General features: G+C 34.5%; 1 protein-coding gene and 1 pseudogene across 4 annotated transcripts in view; one reads left to right on the forward strand and one right to left on the reverse strand.

Annotated features, from left to right (window-relative positions):
• Positions 1–302: 302 nt before the first annotated feature.
• On the forward strand, positions 303–1,323 carry LOC122726481 (annotated as a pseudogene).
• Positions 1,324–3,153: 1,830 nt separating this feature from the next.
• The window catches only part of MMUT (methylmalonyl-CoA mutase), a 41,892-nt gene continuing 20,654 nt past the window's right edge, over positions 3,154–24,391 (reverse strand). For all 4 annotated transcript variants that reach the window (XM_044005121.1, XM_044005120.1, XM_044005119.1 and 1 more), the window contains exons 8-13: positions 20,075–20,190; positions 15,516–15,631; positions 13,543–13,674; positions 12,299–12,446; positions 10,201–10,368; positions 3,154–4,072 (exon numbers count right to left, since the gene is read on the reverse strand). In XM_044005121.1, coding sequence (XP_043861056.1) covers positions 3,944–4,072; positions 10,201–10,368; positions 12,299–12,446; positions 13,543–13,674; positions 15,516–15,631; positions 20,075–20,190 — 809 coding nt within the window. In that variant the 3' untranslated portion in view covers positions 3,154–3,943. The remainder of the gene's footprint in view (positions 4,073–10,200; positions 10,369–12,298; positions 12,447–13,542; positions 13,675–15,515; positions 15,632–20,074; positions 20,191–24,391) is intronic.

Here is a 24,391-nt window from a genome sequence, read left to right on the forward strand (position 1 = left end):
TTTAAGTTAACTGGTAATATAAAGTCAATAATGCTAGTTTACAGAGAAATCAATGCAAGTAGGCTCTCCCTTTGCAACACAGTAGTGAGGAACCACACTTTAACTTGACTGCCTGTGAAGATGTTGTATTCTTATAACAGACATCAGTGAGATCTATGATAGAAATATAAGTATTGGGAGCTCCCAGTGAGGAAACTCCTTCTATCTTACAGTCTTAGAAAGTTGGGCATTGAGAGGTTGTGACTTTCCCAGGATTACATAGACATTATGTGTCAAAGCCTGAACTTGAATCCTGACTGAGGATGGCTGGCTGTGGTGAAATTGATCACACAAAAAACATGCTTTCCCAGGAACAAAGGCAAATGAGTCCTGTTCCAATGCTGGACCTTCTCTTACTGTCTCTGAATGTGCCATCTGTCTGCAAACATGTGTTCACCCAGTCAGTCTTCCCTGTAAGCATGTATTCTGCTATTTGTGTGTAAAGGGAACTTCATGGCTTGGAAAGTGACATGCATTATGTCAGCAAGAGATTCCTGAGGACTTTCTTGACAAGCCAACTTTGTTATCACCAGAGGAACTAAAAGCAGCAAGTAGAGGAAATGGAGAATATGCCTGGTATTATGAGGGAAGAAATGGGTGGTGGCCGTATGATGAACAGACCAATAGGGAGCTAGAAAATGCTTCCTCCAAAGGTAAAAAGAGCACTGAAATGTTAATTGCTGGGTTTCTGTATGTTGCTGATCTTGAAAATATGGTTCAATACAGGAGAAACAAACATGGATGGCATAGGAAAATGAACCAGGATATAATAGATATACCAAAGAAGGGAGTGGCTTGACAGGGACTCTACCTACTGCAGTTAATTTAGCAAGAGAGAACTCTGCAGACGGAGCAGACAATACATCAGCCCGGGCTGGGGCTTCTGTGCTGCTTCTGTTAGACCCTTCACTAGATGGCCAATTAACAAGCCCTGCAACACCTTCACCTGATGCAAGCGATTCTCTAGAGGGCTCTTTTGCTCATTTGCAAATCAGTGGAGACAGCATGGCTGAAAGGAGTCACAGGGGAGAGGGAGAGGAAGACCATGAATCTTCAGGCAGGGTACCAGTACCAGACGCCTTCATTGAGGAAACGGAATCAGATGACAGTGATAGTGAGAATGTATCTGCTCACATTGCACAACACCTATCCTCAACTCAGCCAAGACCTTTGGTTCCAAATGTAAATCAGATAGCAGCTGATAGAACAGCAGTGGGTGGAGCAGTGAGTGCCAGTGTCAGGTCTAGAAAACCTGATGGACAGTGCACAGTAACTGAAGTTTAAAGATGTTGTCAGCCATATGTTCAAGAATACAAGTACATCTGTAATGGTATCTGTAAATTTCTGCCCATAAGACATTACACTCATCCCCTAGTAGAGTATTGTGGGGTTAGGGGATGGGAAAGGGGACTGGGGAGAATTGGCCTGTAACTAAAAGATCTAATATGTCTCTGGAAAATGTATTTGAAAGTCAGGAACTTGGGTGTTGGTAGTTGAAAGCTACTTAGCAATACCCAGTTTTTCTTCTAAAAATCTTTTTATTTTGTAGGGGGAGAGGGTTGTTGCTTTTCTTTTCTTTCTTTTCTTTTCTTTCTCTTCCTTCCTCCCTCCCTCCCTCCCTTCCTTCCTTCCTTTCTTTCTGAGATCCTCAATCCTTTTGGCCACTGTGTGTTTCTCTGTGCACTGTCTTCATTATCTGACTGTTGCATTGTTTTATTTCTCTGCATGGATCGACATATGGAAAGAACATTAAGTTTGGGAGCAATATGAGATACTGGTTATTGATAAAAGCAGGATGCTTTATTTAATGTGAAGATAGATTATGTTTGGAAATTATGAGGGATATTTTAAATGAACAAACAACACCATTTTTACCTTCAAGTTCTCAAAATGAAAATGTGCTAAAATAACTTCTGTTCCATAATCTTGGCTGTAACACACATTGTAGTGTTCCTATAAGCTTTGCTGTCTAGTCCTTGTAGTTTGAACTTAGGTGTTGATAGTTGAAAGCTACTTAGCAATACCCAGTTTTTCTTCTAAAAGTCTTTTTATTTTGTAGTGGGGGGGGTGTTGCTTTTCTTCTCTTTATTTTATTTTCTTTCTCTTCCTTCTTCCCTCCTTCCCTCCCTTCCTTCCTTTCTTTCTGAGATCCTCAATCCTTTTGGCCACTGTGTGTTGCATCTTTTTCTTCTCTTTTTTTGTTACAAAATTTATAATTTAATAAATACTACAGTTTGTTAAAAAAAAAAAAAGACCACATGTGGTGCATTATGTTCAGCACTGGATCTCATTTTTTAGGAAGGATAAACTGGAGAACATCTAGAGGGTGACCAATATAAAAGTCCTTGAGAATAAGCCATATGATAAAAAGTTGAAAGAGCTGGGAATGTTTAGCCAAGAAAAGCTCGATTTACAAGGGAAATGATAGATTTCTTCAAGTTTTGAAGATCTCTCATGAGAAAGAGGGATAATATGGCTTATTGTGTTTTCCTTTGAGGGAAGAACTAGAAACAATAGGTGAAAGTTGCAAAGAAGCAGATTTAGGTTTGATGTCAGAGTAAATTTCCTAACAATTAGAATTCCTAACAATTTCCAAAGTGGAAAGCTACCATGGCAAGTAGTAGGTTCCTTCTTAGAAGCCTTCAACTAAGCCTTGAAAGTCAGCTGCCAGTTATCTTGTAGAGGGGAGTTATGTTCCAGTATGTTTACAATAAAAGGCCTCTGAGGCCCTTCCTAACTCTGAAATTTTATACTGATAAATACTATACTGGATTTAACTGGTTATCATGTTATAATTTTAATACCTGCTAATGACAATGTCTTAAGTAGCATCAACAGCCTTTCTGCAAAAGCAGAGGACAACTGATGTGGAACAGCCCATAGAATGTAACAGGTTTTCAATATTTTGGTTAGTTTTGATGACTTTTCCCCCTCTTTTTTATTCCTTATTAAAGGAGGAGAAAGGATAGAATGGAAAATGTAATGAAGTAAAAACAAATGTTATATTTTTAATGCCTTACTTTTGTATGACATTTGACAATTTACAAAGCATTTTCACATTACCTTATTTTATAAAAATAGCAACAGAAAAAAACTTTGAATTATTTTCCCCACAATGTTATAGTTTCTAATTCTGATTCTATCTAAATTCTCTACTACAATATTATTCAGTATTGCTTATAGAATAACAAAATTCAAGGGTTGGATTGGCTTTCAAAGGTAATTTCGTGCTACTTCCAAATGAAGCATCAATTCCCTTTATACCAATCCTGAAAAATCATTCAGTCTCCTACTTAAAGATCTCCAGTGATGAGAAACTCTGCACCTAAAACCCAAGAGAGCTCATTCTTTTTTATCAACAACTCTGTTTTGGGAGGTTTTTCCTTAGAGTGAGCCAAAATTCACTTCAGTGTAAAATTCCACCCATTGGTCCTAGTATTGATGTTACATTCGGTAGGTGCCTTTCTTCCTTCAGAGGAACTAAATCATAAAAATAGGCAATGATGAAATCAAGATAAGGACTGGTAAAGTTTCCTTTTTCGGGAATATTTATTATATATGAATGCACATGGAATAATGAGAAAAAACAGTTTAAAAACAGAATAATTTAAATATAATTTTATTTATCCAGGATTTTTGGTAAAATCTTTTTTCTCTTTCTAAGTGTATTTTTTCTGAGAACCAATAGATGTTCATATGCAAGATGAAATGTATGTATCTATATATGTATATAGGTCTAAAGCATTATACAATTTTCAAAAGTAAGGTTTTGGATTTCAAACTTTCTCAGAAAGTACACAAGGCAACATGTGGCATAGATAATTTTTAGACATGTCTTTTTCTCTTCATTAATCAAGAGTGAATAATAGAAATTTGGCAACACATTAAGACAAAATATTTGATATTACATAGATTGTTGCTTCTTTTCCAAGGATTTCTCAATATCTTCAAGCACCTGAACTGCAGCTTTTGGAATCCGAGTTCCAGGACCAAATACATTGGCAACACCAATGCTGTACAGAAATTCATAATCCTGTTGAAAGAAATTTTAAAATTCAGGGAGCAAGGAAGAGAAGACTAATTCTAACAGTCTTTTGTGATGGTAAAGAACATTAAGAAAATAAGAACCATCAATCCATTGGTTCTTCTGTCCTCACTATTCTAAACCTACATCTAAACCATAGTAATCATTCACTTTGATTTCTGTTACCTTTCACTTATCTTGTGACATTTGCTGTCATTCTGTAGAGCTAAGAAGACAACATGTCTTTTGCTTTTTGCTTACTAAGTGCTGGCACTTAGTAAGTACTTAATAAATACTTAGTGACTGACTACATAAAGATCAATTATGATTCTAAAGCTAACTTCAAAAGAACCTTCCCATAACGAACTTAACTTTATAGTCTCAAAAAGTCTCCTTTTCTTTCCCATGTAACTCGGTGGAAGTCAGATGAGAAAAAAAAATACATTCACAGAGTACCTCTAGGTTTATTGTAAAAAACTGATGTTCTTTTATCAGAAAGGGGTAATTCTCAGTTCTCTTAGCCATAGTTCTTTTCTCCTTGTACTTATAATTTATTTCCAACTCCAATTAATATTGGATGACCCTTTAACAACCATCAAGATTGATATTATGTTCTGAAGGAGCTTAAATTTATAAAACAAAACTTGTGGCAACATAACTTAGAAAAACCACATCCAAAGAGAAGTTAAAGATTTTAAACAGAGACATAAACCTCCCTTTCTTTAGCATTTCTCCCTTTTCATTAAGTTCTCTGCATGACTGTCAAGTGATTTTCTTTAATTCTGACAACAGAGGCTATTAATTAAAACCTCAAAAGGTCCATTTTCATCATAGTAAGCTCTAAGGTGGTGTAAAAATTCTTTAGCTGTACTGCAATTCTATATTTTTTAATAAAATACTGTTTGAAATCTTACTGAAGTCTTATACCAGTGCCTCATCATGGTTCTCAAAGAGTAAGCTACTGGAATGTGGGCTTTGACAAGTCAAATCAAACTCAAAAAGCTTCAAGATTGGATGTAGGGAAGGACTGAGCATCTGTTATCTTAGGAATATCCTAGTTAAGTTCAGAGAAGCTCATTATCATAAAGTTGCACAAAGGATGAGTTGTATAAAGGAGATGGTCACAGAAACCATGAAGAATATTCACTAAGGCATGGAAGGTTGCCATTTACACTGGTCAAAGGAATAACCATATTGATAAAATTTTGGATTAAAAAATAATAACTAGGACATTATATGGAGTTTCAAACTCTTCTTGCTGTCCAGAGATTTTTTTTTGTTGCCCTTTGAGATAGAGAATGTACTAACTTTACAATACCCTCTAAATTGGGGGCAGCTAGGTGGTGCAGTGGATAAAGCACTGGCCCTGGATTCAGGAGGCCCTGAGTTCAAATCCGACCTCAGACACTTGACACTTACTAGCTGTGTGACCCTGGGCAAATCACTTAACCGCCATTGCCCCGCAAAAAAAAAAAAAAAAGATAGGCTGGCATTCAGGTAAGGCTAATCACACCACTCTAAACCTCTAAATTAATGATGTCAAACTCAAATAGCAACAGGGGCTACTAATCTATCCATAAGGATCCCTGCAATCTGCATATTGAGTATTAAAATGTAAAATGTATGTAAAATGTTATCTATGTCATGGTATATTTTATCTATTTTGTTTAATATTTTCCAATGAAATTTTAATCTAATTTGGGTAACAGGAGTGCTGTAGGCTACATGTGGAATCTGGGCATATATCTATGAACTTGTGTCTGTTTATTTTTTTAATATCTTCATAACTATATTTTAATATAACTAGTTTCTTTTGTAATTATCATTTCATTTTGATCATTTAAAAATATCATTTTGAGAAAGAGTCCACCAGCTTCATTAGACTGCCAAAAGGAGTCTATAACACATAAAAAAGTTAATAAAGAATGATTTCTTCAAGAATTTTCTCTCATTTCATATATGAGAGGCAGCATGGGATAGTAGAGAGCTGGCTTTGGAGTCAAGAATAAGTAGGTTTAAGTCGTATCTCTATACATGCTGGTTATGTGTCGCCTGGACAAGTCATTTGACTAGGAAATTCCCTAAGTCTATAAGCTGCAGAACAGGTGCTGAACAGCATTGCTAGAAGGAATTCCTCATTGGAAGTTCACTATACTGATCAAATTATGGATCTGATTTAAAACAACAACAACAAAATTGCTCAACTACCTCACCTCTCATTCATGTTATGTTATGGCTACCTATTACCCAGTAAAGTCATGCTATACCTCTATCTTGATCTCCCACTGTAAGTCTTTTGCTATCAATCTCTCCAATGCCTGAAATAAACTTCCTTTCCTTCCCTATGCTTTCTTCATGCACTGAAGAATATAAAGGAGATTTGGGTGTTTTGGAGAATATCAAATACATAGTTAAAAGAAATCTGCCCTGCCTCTGATCATCTCCTCTAAGAAAACAGATATCACATTAAAATGAACATCCCATGCTCATCACAGCCTTGCTATATTCCATATTCACTCTATTTTCAAGTGGCATGAGAAGGGCTATTTTTTTCAATATGACAGAATGCTATGTATGCATATCCCTACTATTCTTCAAAACCTAGGTATGAAACTATTTCCTTAGCAAGTGAACAATGTGGAAAATTATACCTAATCCAAGGTCTTATAATAGTTATTGAGGGGCAGCTAGGTGGCGCAGTGGATAAAGCACTGACCTTGGATTCAGGAGTACCTGAGTTCATGGGGGAAGCTAGGTGGCCCAGTGGATAAAGCACCGGCCCTGGATTCAGGAGTACCTGAGTTCAAATCCGGCCTCAGACACTTACTAGCTGTGTGACCCTGGGCAAGTCACATTGCCTCGTAAAAAAATAAAAATTAAAAAAAAAAATAGCCAGGAGTACCTGAGTTCAAATCCGGCCTCAGATATTTGACACTTATTAGCTGTGTGACCCTGGGCAAGTCACTTAACCCTCATTGCCCCACAAAAAAAATAAAATAAAATAAAATAGTTATTGAGACAAATGAACAAATTAAGGGATATGGATAGGAACTAGAATATTATTTTAGTGGTATAAGGAACATACAAATAAATATTCCAGAGAATCTATTGATTCAAGTACACATCTTCTCTTTAATTTAGAGCCTCAGGGAAGCTAGGTGGCACAGTGAATAAAGCACTTGCCCTGGATTCAGGAGGACCTGAGTTCAAATTCAGTCTCAGACACTTGACACTTAATAGCTGTGTGATCCTGGGCAAGTCACTTAACCCCCATTGCCCTACAAAAAAAAAATTTAGAGCCTTAGATAGATACCACTTTGGGCACTGAGAGGTTGAGTGATTTGGCCAGGATCACATCATTATATTTAAGACTAAGAACTAACCCAAGGTCTGTTTGGTTTCAAGGCTGGATCTCTGTCTACTGTACCTCTCTCATAATAACAAATGTGTATAGATGAAAGTGTTATGTAAATCATAAAGTATTACATGAATAAAATTATTTTGTATATTTGCCTACTGTTTGGCTTTAACTTTAAGAGCTTAACCCTTTAGGTCTAAGCTCATTGGCTCTAAGCTTTTGAAATATGACCCTAGATTGTCATCTCCCTGAGAAAATTTTTCAAGCATTTAACAAATGCTTGAATTGAATGAATGAAAAAAAATGAATGTACATTTCAATGAGAATTCAACAAATACTGTGAAAGAGGAGAAAGAAGACAATTTCAATTAGCAATCTAGTACAAATGAGTACAAAATAGCATCTCTATATGATTGCCTTTGAAGCCATTAAAATTGAGTGACCAAAAGCAAAAAATAAAACCTAAAGCAATTCTTGGGCTTAGTTCTTAAAATCTTTCATATTTCAAGAACCTGTGTTTTTTAATCACAACTGCTGATAATTCCTCTACAACTTAGTAGATAATGGTTAAGAGGTTGAACCACAAAACTGAAGATGAACTTCTCTGAACTTAGTTTGGTTGGAGAGAAGAGTCTATCAATGTTTTTCTATCTTTTAGGACCTGCCAAAGCTTGTACTCCACTGATACTGCCATTGAGAACCTAGGGTAACCTCCATGCTATGGTAAGGCACTGGAGTAAGACTTTTGGAGAGGTTCTAAGAGCTGATATAAGATATTAAAACTGCTGTGGGACAGACATAACCAGTTTAAAATGTCTTATCATGAAAACAAGAGCTAGTTTGAATTTTTTCTCAATTGATATTTTAATTCTAATATTTTTTTAAATCTAGCTTTGTTGTTTTAGTTTAATATCTTGGCTGAAAGTTTTAGTATAGTAGTAAAAAATATCTGAGCATATTTACTGAGTGATACATTAAAATGGTTCTATTTCTATAACATTAACAATAAGGATGTGATGCAAAGCATTTCTATATTAATTGGTACATAACACTCTGCTATAAGAGGAAAAATTAAAGTTATGTGGCCTTATTTTATGTCCTCATAATGTCACTAACACTAAGCTATACCACTTGCTCATTTATATACATTATCTCATTTCACAATTTTTTTTGCTAAATTTCTTTCTTACTATTCTAAGATATGAAGGGAAAGTGAATTAGGTGAGGTAAAAGTGACATTTGACTGATAGAATCTTATAGAGTCTAAGGATAAAGGAGTAGATGTATAGCATGTGTTCTCTTTTTGTCAGGGTAACATGTCATTTCTTTTTTCCCATTCCATTCTATTACAATCACAAAGGGCAGCTGCATAATTTCTGACTGGGACTTTCTTCTACAATCGTCAATCCCCCACATACCATTCTGGCCTATTGAAAAAAATAGTCCTTCATCTCATGCCACTTCAAAATAGAGTGAATATCGAATATAGCAAGGCTACAATGAGCATGGAATGTTCATTTTAATGTGGTATCTCCTTTTCCAGAGAAGATGATCAGAGATAGGGCAAATTTTTTTTTGACTATGTATTTCATATTCTCAAGAACATCTAAATCTCCTTTATGTTCTTTAGTGCAAGAAGAAAACATAGGCTCAGTGTCAGCATGTCCCTGAAAAGGAGAAGGAAGCTATTTTTCACATTCTTTATTCTATACAGAAAGGATCTTTAAGATGTTCAGAGTACCTCACCTAAAATGAAAATGAGGGTCAGTGGTTAGGTTTCCCTTTCACTTAAAGTATACTCTGTTTAGCTTTTGAAGCCCTAAAAAACCTGGCCTCATTGGACATTATTCCTTTTCTCATATCCTATGAATCCAGCCAAAATGGCATTCCCTCAGTATCTCAATCATGACACCGCATCTCCAATTTCCATGCCTTTTGACTGGCTGTCCCACATACCTGGGATGCATAGCTTCCTTATTTCTATCTCATAGAATCCCTCTCTTCCTATAAGATGGAACTCAGGTAGCATTTTCTGCATGTGTACTTTACTGATTCCCACCAACTGCTAATGCCTTTTTCCTTCCCAAATTACCTTGTATTTAACTAATTAGAATATCTATCTATCTATCCATCTATCAATCTATATACATATATACATATACACACACATGTTTCTATTAACTTTATACCTATATACATGTATAGATATATATATATATACAGTACACAAACTTGTTTATATTTGAATTCAAGTTTATTACTGAGTAAAGATTATTTCATTCTTTGTACTTGTACAAAGTGCCTAATGCAGTATCTTGTATATAGTAGGTGCTTAATAATTATTTGATTCAAATAGGAAACTATAATTCCTTTAAAAGAATGTAATTTGATAGAAAATGGTAGCATTAACCTCTTTTGGACTCTGTAGAATGTCATGGAAAAGCATTTATTAAGCAATTACTGTATGGCAAGCACTGTACTAAGTATTGGCAATACAAATAGAAAAGCAATATAATCTCTGCTTACAAGGAGCACACATGCTAATTGGAAGAGATAACACCTACAGGTAAGTTGCATTGCAAAGAAGATGGAAAATTCCTTTGGGTCCTTGGACCTAACTTAGTAAAATTCTCAGGAAACCCTTTCACAGGTTTATTTCCACAATAAATTTCTTTTTCAATAAAAGCATAGAGTAAATATAAGAATTTTATAAGAGTTATCTTTACTAAGAAGTCCCATCTGCATAATTTTACTTAAAATAGATAGGGATGAAGATTACCTGAGGTGGTATTACTCCTCCACATACTGTAAGAATATCTGGCCGTCCGAGAGCATTCAGCTCCTTGATGAGCTCTGGAACCAGGGTTTTATGACCAGCTGCTAGTGTACTCACACCTACAACATGAACGTCTGCATCTACAGCCTGCTGAGCCACTTCCTGAGGAGTCTAAACAAAAAGAAGAAGGTAAATCATGATTACTTTTAGGTAAAGATTTTTAAAACAATCATGAATGATATATGCTACTTCAAAAAAATCATTACAAAACCATTTTCTTCCTTAGAAAACCTTGAGTGGATGAAAAACATTACTTCACAGTAATGGCCCACCAGCAGAATAGATGAGAACTGACCTTAACGTCAGGAAGACCTCTGTTCAAGTTCCTCCTCTAATGAATGTGACCATTACATGCTCTAGACAAGTCTATAAGACTATATAAACTGCAAGCAAAGGACTAACCTTTATGGGAAGAAGTTTCCTCACCCTGGAATTCTTTCTATCAGTGAAATAAATCACAGGCCCAGTACCTAACCCTATTTAATATTTTATTAATTCGAATTCAAGTACACCTCATATTTCAGATGCATGAAATGACTTAGGATTAATATCTTATGTACTTAAATTTGTTTTTATTCACAGCATTAAACCTCTACTAATGATATTATTGTTCTTTAGAATATTTTACCCAAAGGGACCTTAAGTTCTATTAGGAAGCTATCCAATAAATAATTTAAGAATGAATAAAATGAATGAAGCATTTATTAAGCACTTATTCAGTCAATCAATAGTAAATAAATATTTATTAAGTGCCTATTAGGATGCAGACACTCTACTAAGTTAAGCACTGGGAATACAAAGAAAGGTAAAAGGCAGTACCTGCTCTCTAGGAGCTCACAGTCTAATGGTAGAGACAACATGCAAACAACTATGTATAAGCAAGCTTTATACAGGGTAAATTGGACATAATCAACAGAGGGAAGACTCTAGAATTAAAAGGGATCAAGAAAGGCTTCTTTTAGAAGGTCAGATTTTAGCTGGATCTTGAAGGAAGTTAAAGCAAAGTACTGGGATTGCAAATAAAAAAGTTATCCTTTGCCTTTCATAAAGCTCACATTCTCATTGAAGAAAAGACCCTTATAGAAGGTTTCAACTCAGAAATGTAAAGAATTAATTGTTAATTGAGGTTTTTATGCCTTGGCGTGCACTAGCCTGGGGCTCCGTAAACCACACAGTGCTCCACCTACTGGTTGTAGCCGTTGCCATGGCGCTGGCACCTCATGTCATCACCACTCACCTACACTTACATGGGCCTGGCAAAATTATAATGATTGGAAGCCTAGTGAGGGTAGTCATGTGACTGTCAGGGCGGCCATCCCATTGGCTGGGGCAGTATGGGGTTTTCTGGGATTGGGGGAAGAGAATTGGGCATTCTAGCTGGAGGCTGGAAGGCGAAGGAGGTCTGCTGCATATTCTCAGCTGATTCCTGGATGGTGGTATTTTATCAGGTTGTATAATTTCCCTTTCCCCATTTTATTTCCTTTCCCTTGAGCCTACTGATCCTGTTTGTGTTGTGTTTTTTTTTAATTCGTTCTTGTTAAAATAAATCCTGTTCTGTTTTGAGGGAGGCTGCCGGTCTCCTTCCTTGCCCCAATATTGCGGCGAGCCGCTTAGCTAACACTCCCCAATTAAAAATTGGTCCCCACAGTTATTTCTTAACCAAGCCCCCAATGTTAATAAGAAGGAAAATGAACTTTAGAAAAGTGAAGACAACTTGCTCATGGCCATGTAGTTATTAGTAAAACGAACCAGAACTAGAGAGCTGATTTCTTGACTCTGAGTCTAATGTTCTCTTATATCCTGTTCCCTCCCTAAAAGCAAAAGGAATTCAGATACAATTAAACTGTATAGAATTTATCCTTGATTTCTTATCATGATGAAATTCCATTTTCTGCATCCAAAAACTGTTAACAATTCTCTGGCTATTTTACTCCTAACGTCTGTTGATTTTACACTACAAGTTTAAAACCTCATTAGAGTTTTAACTCTATTGCAAACCACGGTATTCTTTTTAAAATTTTCCTATGAGTTTTTTAGGTACCTGAAAAAGAGGACCTATATCCACATCAAAGCCAAGATCAGCAAAACCTGTAGCAATAACTTTTGCTCCTCTGTCATGGCCATCTTGTCCCATTTTTGCCACAAGAAGACGAGGTCTACGCCCTTCACATTCCATGAACTTCTGGACCCTAAAGAACAGTATAACTACATTAAACTGATTATTCAATAGTACATTAGACAAATTGTGATTTATTATAATAATCTTTTAGGTTTACTAACAATCCTTCAACTGGTTAGTTATTACTAAGTTGGATTCCAATTATTTTTTATTTTTTCTTTGAAGTAAGATATTTCTTTTGAAATCTAAATAGTTCCAAGATGGTTTGAAAAGCCAGAATTTATAACATTTTATAACACAGTGATCTATTTCCAACATGGAGAGGATCATAGATATGCAGGATAGGAAAATAGGCAACTTTGAACTGATACCTTCCAGATGAAAACTTCTCATTTTACAGATAAGGAAACAGAATCATTTCTCTAATTTTAAAAAGTCAAGGCATTTCTCTAAAGTCATGTAGCAAGCTGATAGAAGAATCTGGATTAGAACCAAGGTCACTTTACTTGTAGGAGAATACACATCAAGCTAACTCAAGTCAAGAAGCATTTATTAAGTGCTTACTATGTTGCCAGGCATGGTATTAAGTGTTGGGAATACAAATTCAGGGAGAAAGAAATATAGTCCTGCCTTTAAGGATCTTACATTCTAACAGATGAAGATAATATATGGAGCTGAATGGGGGTTGAAGGCAGAGGCAGAGGTACAAAAGTCTTCTGGAGATGAGTCAACAATGTATCCTTGATAAGTTAGATTCTAAACACTTGGCAGGGAAGGGAGTGGAGGGAAAGTGCAGTCTGTCACTTGACACATTTTACAAAATGTTCAGGAAAGCATCATGGACATTTAGGTGCTTCACAGATATCATTTGATCCTAAAAATAAAACTAAAAGGAAACTCTTAAATATACAAAGAGAAAATAGCGAGAGTAAATTTTTTTGGCAAACGTTAGACAAACAAAATTGCTGAGTTTAAAAATGTAGGCATAGGACTTCATTAACATTTCCTAAATTTCCATAAGTTTTACAGGCACTATTTTATGACTTTTCAATATTTGTGGGTCATAGAGGAGATTAAGACTTTACTACAGATGCATATATATGGTCTGTTTTTGAGAAATTAGAAATATGATTATTAAATACTTTTGAGAAATCTCAAATTTTTACCTACTAACAGCAAGGGTTATTTCTTCATTCTCTCCAAATTCTTGGCGGTATGCCCCACTCACCATTCGATCACTAGCTTTATGTTCACCAAACACTCTTTTCATTGCATCTGTTATTTCTCCAACTGTACATCTAAAATATACAATGAAATGTCTGATAAATATAATGTTTTTATTCCAGAAGATGTAACTATTTACCATGAAACTGAATACAACTTCACAATAATCTTACTGCCTACATAAAAAGATAACTTGAAAACCATAAAAATTATTTTAATAAAGATTTTTAAAGTATATAGATCAAATATATTTTTATTATCCATTCTACCCAATGAATTAAACACCATAAAATTGAGAAAATCCAAGCATTTAAATATTATAAAGAAAAAGTCATTCACTTTAAAAAAAATAATTTTGCTTTTACCAAAAATTATGTGTAATTATTTGTTAAAATAAATTTCTTGAATGAAACTGTTTGGAAATAAAAATTCTATATTGGTCATTTACCCTCTCTTGCTTTATTAGTGCAGTTTAATGTTACTTAAAACACTAAACTGGTAAGGAAAATTCTATTTGACTATTGTCTATTAGACAATCATACCTTGAAAACTAGGTGTTAGTATGATAGTATGATAAATTAGTGGCAAATCTGATTAATTGATGTATATTACTATATATGATACATGAGGCATCACAGTAAATTCTAATATGATGGAATTCTGGATTAATAAAAGTTTGGTAATAACAATCTATGCTCTAGTGAATGTTTATACACATTAAAATTCATACATTATTTCATGAATTTTGACAGTTCTGCCCAAGAGACTCAGAGTGATAAAATAACAAATATGCTATAGGTCACAACAAAGAAAGATTCAGAGTATAGTGGCAAACTACATTAACCTTCAAGTGAACTTCTATTTCTATAAGAAAGAGGCACAAATCCCTAGATTTCCTCCTCATACAAACTTTGAACAACTTTAATAGTAACTTTACTGATTTATCTCACAGCAGAGTTCATTGTTTCCTATATTTAAAAAATTCACAGAAAAACGTTTTGCAATTCCCAAGGCTAAGTGGCATATTTTAACAGAAAAGTAATGTAGGCTTTTGGGTCATTTCACTAAACTCTCCTATAGCTAACACAAAATTGAGTTCAGTAACTGGACTCAAAGATTGCTTTTTTGAAAGAATGTAAATGCTTGCATGCTTTCATAGAGTGTTATTGCTAGAAGGGACCCCAAAGATTATCTAGTCCAATGTTCACATTTTAAAATGAGGAAACTGAGGAATAGGAACGTATTTACTTGCCCAAAGGCATAAGTATTAATTATAATTTTTTTTCTTTTACTGGTTTTAGGTATTTTCCACAGATATGTAGCATGGTAAAAAATAGATAAGCTGTCCTTCCATATAAATAACAGAGTTGCTTTGGATAAATACTCAATAAATCTCATAGACTGAAAAGAGACTCAAAGTATGCCAACATATGATATGTAGCACACTTTTCCAATCTTCTTGTTCTGGTTGGTATGGTTGATAAAGAATGAGCTCGGTAACAATGGGCCAAAAAATTATCACTTGTTGAGGGAGCCATTTGGCTAAAGGCACATCAAGGTGATTGGAATAATTCTTGATCATATAACTGAAACATTACAATATGATCTACAAACAATATCAGGCCAGTGAAATAATTTATGACACTAGTTTCAAATGAATTTAACTACAGCAAAGTGCAATCTAAAATTAATATCTTATAAATTCTACCAAAATTACTCAAAAATGTTTCAATATGAATCTTTTAAGCTCCCCCCCCCAAATTATAAGAAACAAAAGAAAAATGTTTTTTGTTTCTCTTATGTTCTTTAAGGGTCAGGTGATATACAGAGTTCTTTATTTAATGGGCATCTCCTGTACTGAAGAATATTCCTATAAAACAAAAACATTTAAATCTTCAAATTTACAGCTACATACCTTGCTCGGGCTGCCTCTACTGCAAGATGGAGGATGTTTCCTTCCCCAGTGGCAGCACAAGCAGTGATTGCAGCTAGACATTTTTTAGCTGCTTCTTGATCTCTGCTGGCTTTCACCTTGTGGATGAGGTCAGAGAAAGGTACACATTAGGCAAATGTAGAACACAGCAGACATCAGGAGAACCAGAGATAGGCCATGTGAAAGGTTTTCTCTGATTTCTGTAGCAATAAAGTATTATTAATCAAGAGAAAATGAAGTTAAAGGAATGGCATCCAATTACCCACAGTGACTAATGTGAAAAGAATATCTTATAAGTCCATATAGATGTAGCTCTATACTGGTATTAAAAATCACAGAAACAGAAGAAAACCCCAGAAATTGTGGCATAATACTGCTAAGTCATGCAAATGGAAACCAAAGTGAAATAATAAATAATGGAATCATCTCCTCTACTATTATATGACTTGTATTAAAATGATGCAAACACACCGAGATGAAAATGGACACTGGATTGAGTGTTTCAAGGATATGCTAAAAGTGAAATAATAATGAGGAAAATGAAATAATAGACTTTGAACTGACATTTTATATATTTGAGAATTATAGTCAGTGGCATTGGTGTTTATATTCACTGTGTTATTACAAACTCCTGTTTTAAGATAGTGAGTTTCGGGGGTGGCTAGGTGGCACAGTGGATAAAGAACCGGCCCTGGATTCAGGAGTTCCTGAGTTCAAATCCGGCCTCAGACACTTGACACTTACTGGCTGTGTGATCCTGGGCAAGTCACTTAACCCCCATTGCCCCGCAAAAAAAAAAAAAAAAAGATAGTGAGTTTAAAAAAAGATGAACAAGAAAAACAGAATATAAACCAACTGTATTTCAGAAACAGTTAGAATAATACTTTTTTTTTCAAAATACAGTCAAAAAGTCATTCCTAAAAAAACCATTATCCAAAGGCCATAGTAATCAGCTCTCAAAGAAAAAACTATAAACAAGTGAAAAGTTTGTTCCAAACCACTAATAAAAAAGCAAATCAGAACAACTCTAAGGTTTCACCTCTGGTAGGAGCAATATCTATTATGTAGGCTACGTCAGGTGTTTTGTTTCCTTTTGTTTGCCCTAAAAGGCAGGAAAATAGGCCCTGAGACTTAACTGTAGTAGGGACTAAGGCGTTGGTGCAGCTCCCTAGTCACTTAAAGCCCTGACATGGAAACTAAACTTGTTTTTTTTTCCCTTAAAAGTCAGGGAAACTGTCCCTGAGACTTAATGATCCAAGGCAGAGCTGTAATGCAGTAATGCTTTTCAGTCTTGTAGAATATAAAAAGGAAAGTCCACAAGGAGTTATTCCCCTTCAGACTTGACAAATGTCCCAAAACCATGTGAGTCAATACAAGTCAATACACTTTTCTGACCCTAACACATTGCCTTGTGGAGACAAATGGGGCTGAGCCTACCTGAACCAGTGGCATATTCTTTTTGAATATCCTTTACATGTTATGCCTAAATGTTCCTCCTTTTATTAACTGCTAGATGGTCTGCAAGTGTCTCATTTCATCCTAATCCTGAATCTGAATCACCAGGCTGGCCTAAATCAGGTAGATGTAGTTTACAAGAACCTCATACTCAACAAACTAGCAAAGCAACAAAAGTGGGAAGTCAATGTTGGGGTGTTCTATGGAAAGACAGGAAAACTACTATAGTGCTAGAAAAGCTATGAATTGCTACAATTCTAGAAAGCTATTTGAAATCATGAGAAAAAAAAGTGACTAAAATGTCCACATTCTTTGATACAGACAGTGCACTCTTTGGCATATGATATACCTTGAGGAAGTAAAAGACAATAATATATTCACCAAAATGCTTACAGCAGCACTTTTTCTGAGAGCAAAGAAGTAAGTGGCAGCAAAGCATAGCCCATCAATCAAGGAATGACTTAACAAACTGTGGGGCTGAATGTAATGAAATATTGTACTGAAAGAAATAAAGATTATGAGAGATTCATAGATGTTGGGGAAGATTGACAGGAACTGATACAAAGTGAAGTATGCAGAAACAGGATAATAATGTACATGATTACAGCAAGGAAAATGGAAGCAACAAAAAGGAAAATGTGAACACTGCATAGAATGTTATAATGATCTAGTTTACCCCAGAAGAAGAGAAAAAAATGTACATTTCTTCCTTTTTTGCCTAGGTAGGGAACTATGGCCATATACTGCTAGACTTGGTCAAATGTGTTGGTTAGTTTTGACTAAACTGAACTGAATTTTAACTAAACTGTTTTTCTTATTTGTTTTTTGTTACAAGGGATAGATGGATTGCTTAGGAGGAGAGGTAAGAAGAAGAAATTTGAAAATGAAGGTAAAATAAAAACAACAGATGTAATAAAGATTTTTTTTAATTAAAAAAAAGTCAAAGCTTAGGAGCTCAGAATCTCTTTTCATATTTTCAAGGACAAGAACTCCTCCAATATGTCAAGATTATGTTCGAAGGCCATCCTCTGCTAGCATCTTAGATGAACAAAGTTATCTGGACCACACTCTTCCCTCCCCCACCACCACCAGCAAGCTTAAGCAGCTGTAAAATGTTCTGATTTCAATATTGTCTCTTCTTGTATGAGGTGTTCATAAGTTTAGTTCATATTTTGATAATGATTTCTGAGAAGTAATTTGTTGTAGTGTAGCATACAACATTATAATCAAGAGGCCTAGGCTTGAACCCTGCTCTAACAATTAATTATTACTTCTATGATCCTGAGAAAGCTACTCATCTCTATACCTTTCAATTAATGAAACACTACATCCATCACTGCTGTGTGGAAGGTGTTATGCTAGGCACTAAGGATACAGATACAAAAATGAGACTTTCCTTCAAAGTGTTTACATTCTACTGAAGGAAACATACAGATGAGTCAATTATTAGGAAGCACATATAACATGAAGAAATCCACAGAAACTTAGCTTTTCCTAAGTTTTCCAAGAAGACTGCTGCTTTCATCACATCATTTATGGAAACCTTACATGCCAAATTTAAAATGTATGATAGGGAAAGTCAAAAGCAGTTTTGGAAAGGAAAACAGCAAAAAGTTTAGGGGAAGGATTTAAGGCATGTATAGGCTGTGACTAAATTCAATCCTATTAAACTATTTTCAAGCAACTGTTTTATGACATTGTCATTATCCCTGAAATACATTAAATTGCATGCTGTTCACCTCATGTTTCATGCTTCCACTTGCAAATGCCATGGATTAAACTAGTATAGAGACTCAGTTATTCATTTCCTTCAAAAATTAAAGTTTAAGTCAAGATCAAAGTCACATTATAATCATTGACAGTGGGTTGGTAATTGGTTACAATTATCTGGTTCCTATGCTAATAAAAGTTTATTTAAATGTAATTTTCAAAACAAAACAAAACAAAAACAGGCAAGTTAAATATTTTAAAGCTGTGAATGACTGTTCTTAGTTTTAAAAAGTTTGTATTACAGGTGAAAAGTCTTTAATTAGTCGAAAAATATAACATTATTTTTTACTTATCTACGCCAATCAATAGTTATCCACAATAATTCCAAAGGACTCATGAAGAAACATGCTATCCACCTCCAGATAGAAAAATCATGAACTCTGCATGCAGTCTGAAGCATATATTTCTTTGCTTTTTAAATTTTTCTTGCTATTATTTTTTCTTTCACAACATGGCTAATGTGGAAATAAGTTTTGCATTACTTCATATGTATAATGGATTTCTCATTTCTTGCCCTCTCAATAGGTAGGGAAAGGACTAGGATTAGGGAGAGAATTCAAAAATTGATTTTTTTTAATTAAGTAATTAAAAAATGTAATTGGAAAATGTTTAACATAAATAAAAATACAACACAAAAATATTATTTCCAAAAGCAATAGGAAATCAATGAATCATGCAAACAACAATAGAGTCATAGGATCACAGGATTTACAACTGAAAAGATCATCATGTCTAATGTCCTAAGCTTACTTTATTTTTTAAAATGTGTCTCAATGATGACTTTCTAAATTACATCACTGTTAGATTTTAACTGGGGGGAAAGTGTTGAACATTTTGAATAATCATAGGAAAATTGGATACCAGGAAGACTTGGTTCTCCTAACTGAGCAAGAAGCAGAAACCTAAGCAGATTAAACCTCTGGTATATTTATGAGACTAAAAGGGAATTCATGAATTGAGGATAACATCAATTAAAGATTATGATTTTATGGATTTTACATTTAATATAATTTGACATGTCCTTATCATTATTAGGGACTGTCTTAATTCCTAGAATTCCAGGTAAAATTTTTTAAAATAAGGCATATTTGTGAACTGTAGCTTAAAAGACTGATATATGAACAAAATAAAAATAAAGTACAAGATTGAATAGTTTCAGGTTGAAGCTGTAAAGCCTTGGATACCTCTACAAATCTCAAAGTACATAAATAATTATAATATGCAGTGGGTTCCTATATAATAAAGAATCCATGGAGACAATTTACTTGGGACAATATCATATAATTTCAGTTAGGAATTACAGAAAGTAAACCTACCTTTTTAAGTTTCTCAATCTGCTTGTTACGAACTGAAGTGTTATCGATGGACAGAACCTCAACAGGTTCTTCTTTTTCTAACTGGTACTTATTTACACCAACAATTACTTCAGATCCTATTCGTTTCCAAAAGGAAAAAATGTAAACAATATTCATAAATAGTTGTAGAACCATGACACTATTAGAAAATGTACTTGCTTGAGGTTTTCTAGAAATTCTCTCACTTTCACTGAAATACAGTTTTTAAATCAAAGAATAAAGCTCTCTGAGTATGAGGTACTTTCTTTTGGAGGTTAAACACATTAATAAAGCTTTCAAAGCTTTTTTCAAAAGCTTTCAAAAATCTAAACTCAAGACACAGGAAAAAAAGAAAAAAAGAAATAGCATCTACCTTTTAAAAGTAGCAGGGCAGGGGCAGCTAGGTGGCGCAGTGGATAGAGCATCAGCCCTGGAGTCAGGAGTACCTGAGTTCAAATCCGGCCTCAGACACTTAACACTTACTAGCTGTGTGACCCTGGGCAAGTCACTTAACCCCAATTGCCTCACTTAAAAAAAAAAAAGTAGCAGGGCAGAGAACAAAAAATGAACATTAATATTCCTATTTTCTCAAATAATTACAATTAAAATCATAGCTTCATGGATCTAGAGCTGGAAAAGAATCTAGAGGACATCTACTTCAGCCCTTCATTTTACAAATAAGGAAACTGGGGCTCAGGAGGGTTAAGTAACTTGTCAAAAGTCATACAAATAATAAATACCAGAGGTGGGATTTGAACTCAAGTCATCTAACTCTAGAGCAAATGTTAAGGGGGGAAAATAATTTTTAATGAACTTTTGGTCTTTTGTGGAGAATTTAAAGGTTGCTAAATACTAAAAAGGCTCAATAGTAGCATCATGAAAATGGACACATTTCTATTCCTGAGGCTATAAACAGTTCTACACTGGTTGTCCAAGTCTTAGGGCTGGGCTTTTATAACTCTTCCTCAAACAACTATTCCATCCCAGCGGTAAAGGAAAGAATAGTAGTGTGGGAAAAGATAAATTAAAAGATTTGGGGCAACTAAGTGGTTTGTTTATTTTAAAACTTATAAGTGAACAACCTGATATTTATTTATTTTTTTTTTTTTTTTATTTTTTTTTTTTTAGTGAGGCAATTGGGGTTAAGTGACTTGCCCACGGTCACACAGCTAGTAAGGGTTATGTGTCTGAGGCCGGATTTGAACTCAGGTACTCCTGACTCCAGGGCCGGTGCTCTATCCACTGCGCCACCTAGCTGCCCCACAACCTGACATTTAAATAATCCTTCAAGGGTCTTCAAATGGTTCACCTTTATTATGTGAGCTTTAGAACAAAACTGCAAAGTAGATCCTCTAACCCATTTCACAGATTAAGAAACTAAGGATCAGAAAAGGTAAGTTAGTTGTTTGTGGTCATTCAGTCAGTGAGTGACCGTCAGAGCTGATATAGGCCTTTGTGACTCCAACTCCAGTAATTCTATCCACTATCTGACGCTGTTTCAAATAGCTCCACTGATTTCAGTTTTAGCTAATAAAAACAAATAGAAACAAATCCCTGCTTTGAATACTTTAAAAACTGAGTTAATAAGTTTTCATGTATTTTACATTTGTATCTATATCATGATACAAAGTATTTATTATAGTATCTATAAAGCTTAATAATTATTTAGAATTTACTTCAAAAAATTTTGTAATTTACTTTAAGACTTCACTCAAGTTTTCCTAAAGAATGAAAGAAGAAAATAACCAAAAGAAAACTAATATAAATATAAATAATACAAACAAAATGGAAGACATCAAATTTCCTGTTATTGTTGTTCTGTTGGGTCCAACTCTTTGTGACTCCATGGACTACAGGATACCATTCCCTTCTGTCATTCACTATCTCCCGACGTCTGACCAAGTTCATGTTCAGAAATCAAGAACTTTAATTCTTTGACTATAGGGAGACTATTAGTCACTAAAGTCAATAAGTTGACTAAGTGATAGTCAACTCATGTGTAAAGGATGAAGCAGTCATAGAGCATTATTATTATCTTTCTAATTCACTTCAAGTTCATTCAAATTCCTCCAACATTTATTATTTTATTGTATGTATAACATCATGTAAGTAGGCAATAGAGAAAATAGAAACTTTAGATAAGACATAATCCATGCAACAATGGAGGAACAAGGAAAAGATAACAAACACAGAAACTGTAATATACAGTATTATATGATAAGCACACTGCAGAATTGCCCAAAAAAAGTGTTATAAGGGGACTGAGCGGGAGAGTGATTACTGATTGAGGTTAGGATGAAGACATTTGAATTGGGTTTTTCATAAAAGGGAAGAAAGGAAGAAAAGACATTCTAGACACAAGGAAGAGTATAAAGACCAAAGCAGCCTGTAATGTTCCTTGTAGCTCTAAATCTATGATTCTAAAATTACTTCCAACAAACAAAAACAATGAAAATTGTTCTATCAACATATGTTTCTTGTCAATTTATGTGATTACGAGGGACATAGAAATTGAAATTTTTTTACAGATGGATGCCCTATTCTTTTTTGAAAATTTAAAAAAAATGTTTGGATGCCCTACTCTTAATACAACTTGTCTGATAGTATTTGACCTAACTTAAATCAAAAATGTAATTTTTATTATTTTTTTGTTATCTTTTAATATATAACTTAATTAAATTCAAGGCAGAAGACTAATTCCATGAAAGTAAGATAAAATAAATGTCCTTTTGTTGAATAAATTATTTAATTAAAAGCACTTATTCACTCACCTCTTTGCAGAAGTGGCATGTACATAAATATTGCACATTGCACATGTTTTCAGACTTTTTAAATATACATCAGTTTATCAAAATAAAATATAAGAATAAAAGTTCTTGGTTTCCAAACATGAGTGTGGTCTGACTTCGGGAGATAGTGGATGATAGAAGGACTTGGTCTGCTATAGTCCATGGGGTCACAAAGAGTTGGACCCAACTGAATAACAACAGGAAACTTGACAGCTTCCATTTTATTTGTATATTAGTTTTCTTTTGGTTATTTTCTTCTTTAATTCTTCAGGAAAATGAGTAAAATTATAAAGTTCATAATAAATAATTATTTTTGAAGTACATTTTATATAATCAGTAAGCTTCATAGACACTATAGTAAATACTTTGTGTCATGATAAAGATATAAATGTAGCATACACGAAAACTTATTAACTCAGTTTTTAAAGTATTTAGAGCAGGAATTTGTTACAATGATTTTTTCCTCTACTTTTTTCTATTCTGTCTTTGAAAAACACTACTCTATAGTATAATATATTACATGGTTCTATGGGAGAGCTACTGGGAGGGCTAAGAGGCGGGCTACTGGGAGAAAACTATGCTTATGTAAAAAACAACAACAAAAGCAATAAAATCTATTTAAATTATTTTTTTTTAATTTATTAAGCCCTTACTATGTGTCAAGCACTATGTTAAGTGTAGGGGACACAAATAGAAAAAGTAAGACTTTGCTTTCAAGGGGCTCACATTCTAAATGGGAGAGAGAGATAACCCTAAAAGAAAATTCAGCTTCTGGTAGACAAAAAGGCCTAGACCTAATAGTTAGACTCTGGATGGCCTGGAAGACCTGGAAGGTTCATGGGTGCAGAACCTACTTCACAGGTCAGATAATGGTGCCAAGAATCTAAAGGCCATAGAGACAAGGCAGTTAGGAAACTCTGGTAGATGTCAGAGTGCAGGGACAGGGAAGATGTAAGAACCTGGGAGTCCTCCATTTCACTAGAAGTGACATAGTGACTCATATCGCATTCAAGTTTTGAGCTGTCAAGTATCCCTGATGGATTCTGGGACAGTTGAAGCCAGGAGAGATGGGGAGAGGAAAGAAAACAAGAAAAAAGGGGAGCTCCTGTTGGTGATGGGTCTTGACACCACAAGGCCATCCCAAATAATCAAAAAAAGTGTCCCTTAATTTGTAAGAAACCATATCAATAAAAGCTACCCTTTGACATTTTTGATTACCTGGGATCTGACCAAAAGAGTCAAAAGAGTCCTTTCCTTAATTAAAGTGAAAGAAGAAATCTCTTTTTCTACCTTTGACCAGACCAAGAACCCATTTTTAGAGGGAGTAGTTAAAGAAACAGGAAATTGTTTCAGGAAAGTATTTCTACAAGGGTGCACCAATACTGACATTTCTATTTTTCTGTTTGGTAAATCAAAGTTTACTAAACCTGAATTTTATACGTTGTTTTACTCTTGCTGCAGGAATTTTTCTTTTGTTTCACTGTTACTAAAAAACATAAGTAGAAAACTA

Source organism: Dromiciops gliroides, chromosome 4, assembly GCF_019393635.1.
Source record: "Dromiciops gliroides isolate mDroGli1 chromosome 4, mDroGli1.pri, whole genome shotgun sequence".
NCBI lineage: Eukaryota > Metazoa > Chordata > Mammalia > Microbiotheria > Microbiotheriidae > Dromiciops > Dromiciops gliroides.